Consider the following 11067-nt stretch of genomic DNA (forward strand, 5'->3'; position numbering starts at 1 on the left):
AAAAAATGGTGAAGTGGTAGAGTTTCCTGTAACGTTCTAGAGAACATTTTTGAGTTTTTAAGTCAACCATGTGAATGACTCATACGATTGGGTTTAGAGAAAACTCCCAGCTATGGTCTCCAGTCATGAAGTCATCCACTTTGCTTTGACATGTTGTGAAGCAGTCATTTGTCTCCGTCTTACTGTACACAAAGCTGCGTTTCAGCAGACAGGCAACCAGTAAGGACCGTCCCTGCCTGTTTCTCAGCACCTGTGCCAAGACTGACACTGACTCAGTTGCAATATGGAAGGAAGTCTCAGCATAAAAAGGTTTGTTTGTTTAGAACTGTGATGAATTCATCTACATGGCATGTTGAGGATCCAGGAACAGATCAGATAAGCACTGCATCAGTCTACGATGTCTTTGCCCCTTCTCTGCACCCACAGGTCACTTAGCAGCACCTCCAAGGGTTTTGTGTATTTTTCCCCTCTGAGCTCCCAGTGGGAGTTTTTCTTGTTCTCAGGGAGGTCCTTAGTTTAGAGGAGTTCACTGTTTTCATAATGTGGGTGCTGACAGGCCCGCTGAGACTATACATAACAGCGATTAAGGGCTACACAAATAAACTTGAGTTGACATGTTTTTAACTCCAATCAAGGCAAGAGCAACCTGGGACTCATATATTGGTCTTTAACTCAAAATATCTTTAATCTATTTCAACTCTCAAATCACAAAAGAATTCTATAATTATTTATTTCCTGTTACAATACTTGCTTCTCTTTTAAACAAATGACCAGCCTGTGTTTAGACATCTAAAAGAGTCTAGTAATAACAGAGAAATGAATTACTCTGCTACCCTGCCAACCTTTTGGGAAATATGTGTATTTCCGTGCTTTCAGAGAGTGAGAGGTGAAGATTGATGCTACTCTTGTGTCTGTACGCTAAATATGAAGCTACAGACAGAAACCCACTAGCTTAGCTTAGCATAAAGACTGGAAACAGCCAGGCACCTGTGGTTGCCAGACCTCAGGACCTCTACAATGATTTTTGTGCTTGACCAAGGAGTAGTCTGATACAGAGCACTGCATAAAACCCACAACCTTTCCTTGGAGACAGGCTGCTACATTTTGTTAACAACTGCTACAAAGCATTTTGAATTCCCTCTTGTTAAGATTTGCACCTCTGACTGGCCTCTTCTCCTTAGTACCAGCACCCAAGACTCATGAGTTCAGTCGTATTTAGATCTGTCCACCATGCAAAAATGATGGACAAAACATTAGCTCTCAGAAAAGCTGGTGGTCATAACATAAACCTTCAGGGTTGTTACATTACCCAGGAGACTGTAGACTGACTGCGTCAATCTTCTCATCAAACTCTCAGAGAGAGCTTAGTATACATATTTCCTCAAATGTCTAACTCTTCCATTAAAATGTACTCCTACAAGTTACTTGTAGGAGAAAAAACTCAGTACAGTCATCTGAGTGATAAATTGAACTCTGTATTGCATTCAGAATGATTTTGTATTGTCATACAATAATTAAAGGTGCAGTACAGTCAAATGTGTTTCTGGTTTGCATAAAAAGGTTCAAAGACATAAATGAGCTTTTGGTTTTCATTGTATTTGTGTGTTCTAGAAGTAATCCTCTAATTTGTCCATCTGTAATCAAAATCTACTTTCTAAGTAGATTATACAGTTAAGAGTGACTAACCCTGCTCATACACACAGTGCACAAGAAGCATGATTCACTTCTCCCACTGACTGAGAGGTGACCCCCCTTGAGGGCTCCCCCACCACCACCACCACCAGCTGACACCAGATGTTACACTACACAGAAATTGGCCAATGCCCAACTCTGAGATAAGGAGGACACACACTTGTGTATGCACACACACACATGCTTGCACACCCAACCGCCCACACAATAGCCTCCCTCACATCTCATGACACAGGCCAAAATCAACAAAATGAAGTGTGCGTGCGCGCACACACACACACACACACACACACACACACACACACACACACACACACACACACACACACACACACACACACACACACACACACACAGGATACAGGACTGAGGGGGGATGTTCTGTGTGATATGGTGAACAATGGGGGGCAGACAAATTCCCTTAAACGGGTCTCACTGAAAATATATGGAAGACAATGCTGGTTTGTGGGTCAATGCTACAAAGTTTTCAAGCACCAATCAGCAACAACTTTACTAATTACTTGCTCATTTTATCTGGTTGACCACAACTAGTTCAATGCAATCACATTAAATGTGCATGTGACCAAGTACCAAAGGTTGTTATTTAAACTGCCTACTGTCGCTGACTGTTCTCTTTTTCCTCTGATAGTATAACTGTCTGTAATTACTCATGGTAACAGAAGGCTGCTATGAATTTATGATGTTACAAGTAGTTATTTTACAAACAAGTGATTCATGAAACCAGCGTGGCCGGTTAAAATACATTATCTCACACATAATGCAGACTGTAGATAATACCAAATACACAACCTCTTTGACTGTGAGATTAAATGTTTTGTTTGGATTAACTCGGCTGTAACTTTCTTTTATGATCATGGGTGATTTCTGACACTGATGAAAGATATAACTTTGCAAAGTGCTTGATGTGAATGTTGACTAAAGGCGGGACAAGATCAAGACTAGCCCTGCAGGTATTTATGAAAGCATACGCAAATCACACATGCAGATGGATACAGAGAAACACACACATGCAGTACATGCACATCCCCACAGACCAACTGAAGCCTCACACACAAACACAGAAGCAGAGACACACATTCCATAACAGTTTCCTCACAGGAGTGGAAAGAAACCGAACCCTGGTCCTTAAATGAAAACAAATGGAGGTTCTGCCAAGCCTGTGGCTGAAGTGTAAAGGAAAACTCCCTCCTTCCCTCTTTACCTCCCTCCTCCCAGCCAGGCCCGCCCCTGGTCCAGCACTATATCAAGAGCCTGCCTCCCTTTATCAAACTCCACAGTCCTGCTACAGTCTACTGCTGTACATCCGTCCTTTCTCCTCGTGTTCTCTCTTAACCAGCAGACAGTCAGCCATCATGTATTACAGCCAGAGCATCACCGGTCCCGCTGTGATCACCAGGCAGAGCCGCAGCTACACATCAAGTGCCGCTCCCCACAAGGCTCACAGTGTGTCAGGACTCAGCTTCAGCAGAGGCCCTCGCATCTCCTCCTCCACCATGCGCACCGTCTCCTCCGGGTATGGAGGCGGCATGGGGATGGGGGTCGGCGGCGGTGGCTTTGATCTGTCCAGCGCCCTGGACCAGAGCTCTGTGCATCTGAATGAGAAGGCCACAATGCAGAACCTGAACGACCGTCTGGCCTCCTACCTGGAGAAGGTCCGCTCTCTGGAGGCGGCCAATGCCAAGCTGGAGAAGCAGATCAGAGAGTACTACGAGCAGAAGGGCCCTGCAGCAGAGAGGGACTACAGCAACTACTGGGCCATTATCAATGACCTGAAGGACAAGGTATAGTGTGTTCCAGCCTCCACTGCTTAAACACCAGACAGACTGTTTGCAGTGCTGTTAATGATTATCAAGAGAAGGTTTTAAAAGGGTAGGAACATAACTATTACTTTCATGCCATTGCTTTGGCAATGTCTCTCTGTCTATAGCTAGAGACTGTATCATCTGAATCCTTGAATCCAAAGGTCAAAATAAACAAGAAAGTCAAGTGTAGGGAAATACTGTGCATGACAACGTGACTGATCAGCTGTAGCTGTGGCACTTCAAAGGGTGATGCTTCTGACGCAGCTTAGAGGCATGTGAAGTCAACTGATGTGTTAGTAAGTAATTCTGGCAGCAGATCAAAGTTTAAATCAGTCTGTGCAACTGTACCACTGCGTAATGAACCATGCATTTGAAACGTTTGCCTTTCAACCAAATACCATTGCTGTTGCTTTCTTAAGATCGCTGCCGCCACCATCGGCAATGCCAACATCCTGCTCCAGATTGACAACTCCAAACTGGCTGCTGATGACTTCAAGACCAAGTAAGCATGAATCCCCATATTTCTGTGGATGTATCTTGTTGTTAATGTCAAAAAAGAAGCAGAAGAAGTTATAGTTGTTGTTAATCAGCACGCTCCCCTCTCCAAACTAATTAGATACGAGCATGAGCTGATGATGCGCCAGTCTGTTGAGGCTGACATCGCCAACCTGCGCCGCCTGCTTGACCAGACCACCCTGACGAAGGCTGACCTGGAGATGCAGATCGAAGGCCTGCAGGATGAGCTGGCCTACCTCAAGAAGAATCACGCAGAGGTGACTGATGCACTTCCTCCATGCCATGACAACAGGAACCTGCATCAACACACCTGTGGAATTCTGAACCTCTGCCAATAGATGTTAATCCTCACTCCTTTCTCCCCCTGGTTGTTTAGGAACTGGCAGCACTGCGATCTCAGCTCACCGGCACAGTCAACGTGGAGGTTGATGCCGCACCCCAGCAGGATCTTAACAAAATCCTGGACGAGGTCCGTGCCCAGTACGAATCCATCACTGACAAACATCGTCGCGACCAGGAGGCCTGGTTTACTGAGAAGGTGAATAGATTTTCCTGTAAACAAAGGCACCATATCCAACACTTTGCAAATGACTGGGTTTTACTCCCTCACCATTCTAACCTGTAATTAAACATAATCTTCTGTGAAAGCTAAACAAGCAGTCACAAGACTTCTAACTGTGACTGTATTCCTCTCTCTAGTCGGCAGCCCTGACCAAGGAGGTGGCCATCAGCACAGAATCAATCCAGACGTCCAAGACAGAGATCAGTGACCTGCGGCGCACACTGCAGGGCCTGGAGATTGAGCTGCAGTCTCAGCTCAGCATGGTGAGAGACAAAAAAAAACCTTAAACCCAAACCATCTGTTCACATCTCACTGATCTTGCCTTATATGAGCAAAATTCCCGGATCCCTGTCTTGTCAAGGAGAAATGGAGAAACAGAATGTGATAGAGGGTGAAGAGCAGAGGGGAGGGTAAAAGAAGGAGGCTTTATTGAAATAAAGACGGGAGGGAGACATGGAGAGATAAGAATGATGGGAGCTGTGGAGAAGGGGAAGGAGGGGCTCCTGCTGAGGAAAACATTTCACAGACATCTGCTCAAATTCTGGAAGGCATGAAAAAGTTTGCAGAAAACTGCAGGAACGCTGAACCCAAAATGGTGTTCGCATGGATTATCTGTGCCAAGCTGGAGTTAATCATTCAACACTACCTGCAAGAGCAGCACACTGCAGCAGCTAAAAAAAAAACACGTTTTAAAATCCTTCTATACACGCCTCTGCTAATTACTCCTTCATAAAGGAACGCAGACATACTTTTGTGTCGGTCTGACATATATAATCCAGGGTGTGGCTAGCAGCTGCAGACTATAGCTTTAAATTGTCAGGCCTGTCTTGCTTGCAAAAAAAAAAATTATATATATATATATATATATATATATATATATATGTGTGTGTGTGTGCTGCAGTTCACGTGCATGAATTCAGCTACTTTTTCCTTTCGTTCTCTAACAGAAAGGGGCTCTGGAGAACACTTTAGCAGAGACAGAGAACCGTTACAGCGTCATGCTCGCTGGCTTCCAGAACACAATCAACATGCTTGAAGCAGAACTAGCCAACGTGCGTGCCAGCATCGAGCAGCAGGGCCAGGATTACAAGATGCTGCTGGACATCAAGACCAGGCTGGAGCAGGAGATCGCAACCTACAGGAGCCTGCTGGAAACAGAGGAGTCCAGGTAGACACAGTGAAACAGGAACATGGACTCATGACTAATCATTTAGAAGATAATGCACATTAAAACTCCTCTCACTGTTTTTCTCTTCTTTTTTTCTTCCCTTCTCCCTCATTTCAGACCCATCGGAACAGGTAAGTGATGTCTGTTTTAACAAGATATTACATAACTACAGTGTAGCTAGAGTAATAAAAGCTCACTTCACTGCCATCTTGATTTTTTTTTCTCTTTAACAGGGGGCTCAAAGACCACAGTTACAACCACCACTGTGCGCTCTTCCAGCTAGGAGGCCCAACTGGCAGGACAAACTGTTCTCGGACACACACACACACACAGACACGCACACTCTGACTAACAAAAGCTGTTACACGAGATGAGTGAAACTGTACTGAAATAAGCTGAGAGATGTTGAAAGTGAAGCCCGTGTTAAAGTTTAAGTATGAAACAACATTTGCAATTCAGAAGTAGAAATGTCTGATGCACTGTGTGTTTGTATGTGTGTGTGTGACCTGTCTGAAAAATAAAATCTGCTGGTGAACATAAGAGTTATGTTGATTTGTGAGCCCATAGTTTATTAAAAAAAAAAGAAAGAAAAAGGCAAAAAAGCAGAGTTCACATCTTTTTCCATAACGTCACCCTGTTTAGGCAGTTGCCCTGGCAACCGCATGACATTCTGGGAGGTGGGATATGGGGTTGAGGAAATCTGTGTTACGTAACAAGGGCTGTTGTCAGGAAAGGGTGAACAATGGTTAACAGCTCCAGTGTGGAAAGCTTCAGGATTTGGAGAAAAGAAAGCTGTGCTGAGCCTGATGCTCTCAGGACTAAAACAACACAACAAAACTTTCAGAAAAGTGCAAGTTATGTGACCAAATAAAATAAATGACCCTGGGGTTTGCCCAAAGAGGTTTTTTTTAAACAAGACACGCCCAAACGGTTGACTAATCCTTGCCCTGGAGGCTTTTCAATACGGTGTTACATGAAGTCTGTCACCTAGTAACGGGAACACACATGGCTAAGGACAGAAGCACTGAGTGGGAATGCAAACACTGTCTAACTGAACAAAGAGAGTCATTGTGCAAACAGGTGCTATCAGCCCTGCACGTTGGCCTCTTTTATGAACTCTGATTGATAGCAAGTGACCAATGAGCTGTTCTGGTAGCGTACTGTGAAGGGTGGGGCTCCTTGGCTGCTGGTGACTTCATGTATGTTTTGTGTGAAAGAGACGCAGGAAATTGTTCTGTCCATGTGGTGTGTATTTGAGGGGGTGTTGGAGGGAGAGGCAGAGAGGGAGTGGAAGTTAGTATTTCAGCCTATGCACTCTGTACAGGTCAGCAGTTACAGCCTCTCAAATTACAGTGATATCCTGTAAAGACTTCATAATTCTCAAATGATGGTGTAATGTTGGTTTTGGAGAAGAGAGAGGGATTATAGAGAGGATCAAATTGCAAAATCCAACCCCCTCAGAGGAGCTTCACTCACCCATATTTGGACCCATTTTGTTGCACATCAGCGTCTCTTCCACACTGTTATAATGATAGCTGATGACAAAGCCCTTCCAGTTATGCTTGTAATTTGATTTGAAAATCCAAAGCAAAGGTCATGAAAAGATGTTGCACCAAACTGAGACCATTTTATCTAGATCAGTGTTCGGCCATTCAAGGCAAAGCTGTAAAAACTCATAACTGAGCATGTGATTAGCAAACTAAGGTGTCACTTTCTGATGTTTCAGATATGTTTGTATATCATCAATTTTTATCATCAATCATCACTAAAAGTTATGATAACTAAGAGTTATAGATAACAGTATTGCATGCATTTGAGAATGTAGACCTCATAACCTAATTAAATTATACTAAAGTTAAAAGTAATGCTTTGTAAAATTTACAAATACCCCTTTGTTTAATGTGGATGTTTTAATGTTCAGTACTTAAATACATAAAGGCTAGATAAACTGTAACTGTTAAAGATATAGTTTGACATTTTGAGAAACATGCTTATTTGCTTACTTGTTACTTGCCAGCAGCGGATTATCTTAGTTTAGCATAAAAGCTGGAAATGGGAGAAAACTGCATGGTTCTTCCCAAAGGTGAAAAAAATCTCTAAAGCTCAGATATATTTTAATCTATACAGAAACCAAAGTGTAAAAATTTGTGGGCAAGAAATATTCCTTCACATAAGACCCCATCCCCAAATTTCAAACTTCACTTAGTTTATTTGTATAGATTACACATATAGGCTATTACATTTTAACCTGCAGCTTGTAATGTTTAGAGGAGACATGTAGGATGATTCTTTTAACCTTTGGACAGACCTAGGCTTGCAGTTTCTTCCAGCGTCCAGTCTTTTTGCTAAGTTAAGCTTAGCAAAGCTAAGTCTTGAATGTCTTATCTTACTCTCAGCAAGAAAGTGGATAAGCATATTTTACCAAAATGTAGAACTGTTGGTTTCATTGATATGCAAACTGCAATGATCGTCACAGTTGGGACAGGCCCTGGACTTGTACCAGGACTCCTTACCAAGCTTTGTACAGATGAATTTGAAATTGAAAATCCAGTGCAGCTATCTCTCTAAAGACAATGATCAAAAGACAGGGAAGGAGTCATAAGCCCAAAGCCAAGTGTGTTGAGTGGTGCAGCACAAACTGCAGCCAAACATGGACAAACACAAAACGCTGGTGGTGAATTTTAGAAGCACCACAACTACCCTGTCACCTTACGTCTATCAGGGCCAACATGATGGTGGTCAAATTTACCAGCAGCTTTATGAATGATTACTGAACCATCACCATGGCCACATAACTGAAAATGGGTGTGGTTGGAGGATGTGCTTCAATTTGTAGAGAGGCCTCTCCTTGGCATATTAGTAATCTGTCATCATAAAAAAAAATCAGCTGCTCAATTAATTATGGTTAATGATTTAGTAGAGAAAATGAAGACAGACAAAAAAGCAATTTATATATAGACAGGCTGTCAGCCACAACAAGGAGTATGACAGAAAGCAGTGCCAAGTTGCCAAGAGTCATTTCTGTGTTTTCTCCATGTTGTGGCTGTCTGCCATCCAAGGCTAGCCTGAGGCTAGCAGAGAGTGAGATCATGGGAGAAGAAAAGAAGATATTATTCACTTGATGTGATGAAATGCTTTGCATGTACAAGAGCCCATCTCAGTTCATTTAATTACAAGTTCTTTGCCAGAACTTGAAAGCCAGTGTGGTTTGGTAACTTTGATGCTCTCCATCTTGATACTATCAAACTGTGGAAGCAACGTTATCTGTCCCACAATGTGTGCAACCCTTTCTTCTCCTGCAACAAAATCCCCAGTCTTGAGCTGTAAGTGACAATGCCTTGTTAACACCTCACTGTAACTGAAGATCCAAGGTTGAGAGTTACACAGAAAATAGCAGTATAACTAAAGGAATAATTCAACTTTTTGAGAAATACTCTTAACTCAATGTAAAGTGTTGATTTATTGAATTAAAAAGAAAGTAAAAAGTCTTATCAGAAAACTTTCTTGAATGTAGACCTGCTGTATTTAAATGTGGTATTTAGCAAACTCACACTAAGCTTTCATAATCGGTAAAATGTTTAGTTATGTATTAGTCATGTATGCAACAGTTAAACCAGAGGCTGACGTCTGTGTCAGCAGGAATGTTGCTGTCTCGGGGTCAGAAGGTCCATTAATGGGCTGGAGAGAGAAGGAACATTCTTCACTCGGCTGGCGGACTCTATTCTGGATCAGTGTTAGGTTTGACACACAAGCGGGGAGGAATGCCTAACCTCTTTGCTAAAGGTCCCAGACACTGTATGGCATCAGATCTTACTGTGAAAGATTTCAAACTGTGCCCAAGCTGCAGTGAGGCGTAGGAACAGTTGAGAGGTAGAGAGTGGAACAAGACCAAATACATTTCAAGGGAATTCAGGTCCTGCCAAGCATGAGACTGATGAGAAGGAAGAACAGTCACTGTCCATTACCATCATTAAAATACAGCTACCAGCATTGCACATTGTCTCCTAGAGTGTAAAGAACACTGTTTTAATAAGAAATCACATGGGCGGCAGACTGGACAATGCAGGATGGGTGGAAGGAGGGAGTGTAACAGGTAGGGCTGGTTTGAAGAGCCACACCCCACATAGAGCTTGAAGACCAGGACAGACGTACTAGGGCAGGGCTGACAGTGCTTACAACAGCTTAGCTGTATCCTATACACAATGCATGTTCTCATAAAAGACTGAGCTTATACAAACAATAGGTTTGATCCCATAGTATTTCTCTTTAGTAACAGTAAAACAGATTTTTCAAGTCATATTGACTTCTAAAGCTTCCCATGGGCTGGGTGGATGCGTAGTGGAGCATATCCCAGCATGCACTAGGCGGAGAAACCCAAACCTAGACATAATATTTGTTTAAAGTATATTCTGTAGTATTTGTTTAAAGAAATATATTCTGTTGAAATCCCTTATAAGATACACAAAACCCACAGTAACTAGCCAGTGAAAGAACTACTGATTGAAACTGCTCAGCGGCAGAGTGAGGCACATTTTCCCTACTAAACTCTTTCTGCAGCTACTGTAGTATGACTCGGATTTTCCAAATTCCGTAGGTTTGTGTAAATGTGCCTTAAAGCCTCACAATAAACTTGAACAAAGGTGCATTCAGTACACCAGTTATTTAAAAAAAAAAAAAAAAGTAGTTCTAACAAACCTGATGTTTTGTATGTAGCACTGTTAGGAAGGAGAAAAAGCGCAGCTGAAATGTGTATATGAATAGGTTAAATCAGGGCAACTACAGATTAAATGTAAAGAAAACAGAAATGAAAAGTACAGTATGTGCATATTGGCACTGAACAGTGAACATACAGTATGGCTAGCATGTTGAGATGTAGGTTGTTCTGACTACAGGCTTAACAGGGCTGCTCCCTTCTCTTAGAAAAGTTAATACAATGCTGCCACCCGCTGCTGGTTTCCTGTATGTTTAAATAACGGGGGTGTTGCATGTTCACCGAGGTTTGACTTCTAATAAAAACCTGATTTACACCTGTAGAAAAACAGATGTTGTACCCTGTGACAACTGAAACCACACAGTGATTCATGGTGTCTCAAACTGGTCCAATATGCATCATAGTTTCTCAACACTTTGGTGATAAACAGAAACTTGGCTAATGTGTCAATTTGAAGAAAACCATCTCGTAAAGATGAAAGTTTAAGAACTAATTTATTAAGAAAATGCATTTGTTCTTGAGGAAGTTTTGTTCCCAGCCAAAAGCATGACCTGTGTGCTCATATCAGTATACAGACTGAACATCAGATGTATGA

At 42.4% G+C, this 11067-nt stretch overlaps 1 protein-coding gene across 1 annotated transcript; it reads left to right on the top strand.

Moving 5' to 3' along the window:
• Nucleotides 1-2975: 2975 nt before the first annotated feature.
• Nucleotides 2976-6296, top strand: krt94 (keratin 94). Its single transcript, XM_041035320.1, has 8 exons — nt 2976-3494; nt 3935-4017; nt 4132-4288; nt 4408-4569; nt 4731-4856; nt 5541-5761; nt 5879-5892; nt 5995-6296. Exons 1-8 carry the CDS (start codon nt 3066-3068, stop codon nt 6042-6044), a joined length of 1242 nt encoding a protein of 413 aa, XP_040891254.1. The 5' UTR covers nt 2976-3065; the 3' UTR covers nt 6045-6296.
• The last annotated feature ends 4771 nt before the right edge of the window (nt 6297-11067 follow it).

Source organism: Toxotes jaculatrix, chromosome 4 (genome assembly GCF_017976425.1).
Source record: "Toxotes jaculatrix isolate fToxJac2 chromosome 4, fToxJac2.pri, whole genome shotgun sequence".
Taxonomy (NCBI): Eukaryota; Metazoa; Chordata; class Actinopteri; family Toxotidae; genus Toxotes; species Toxotes jaculatrix.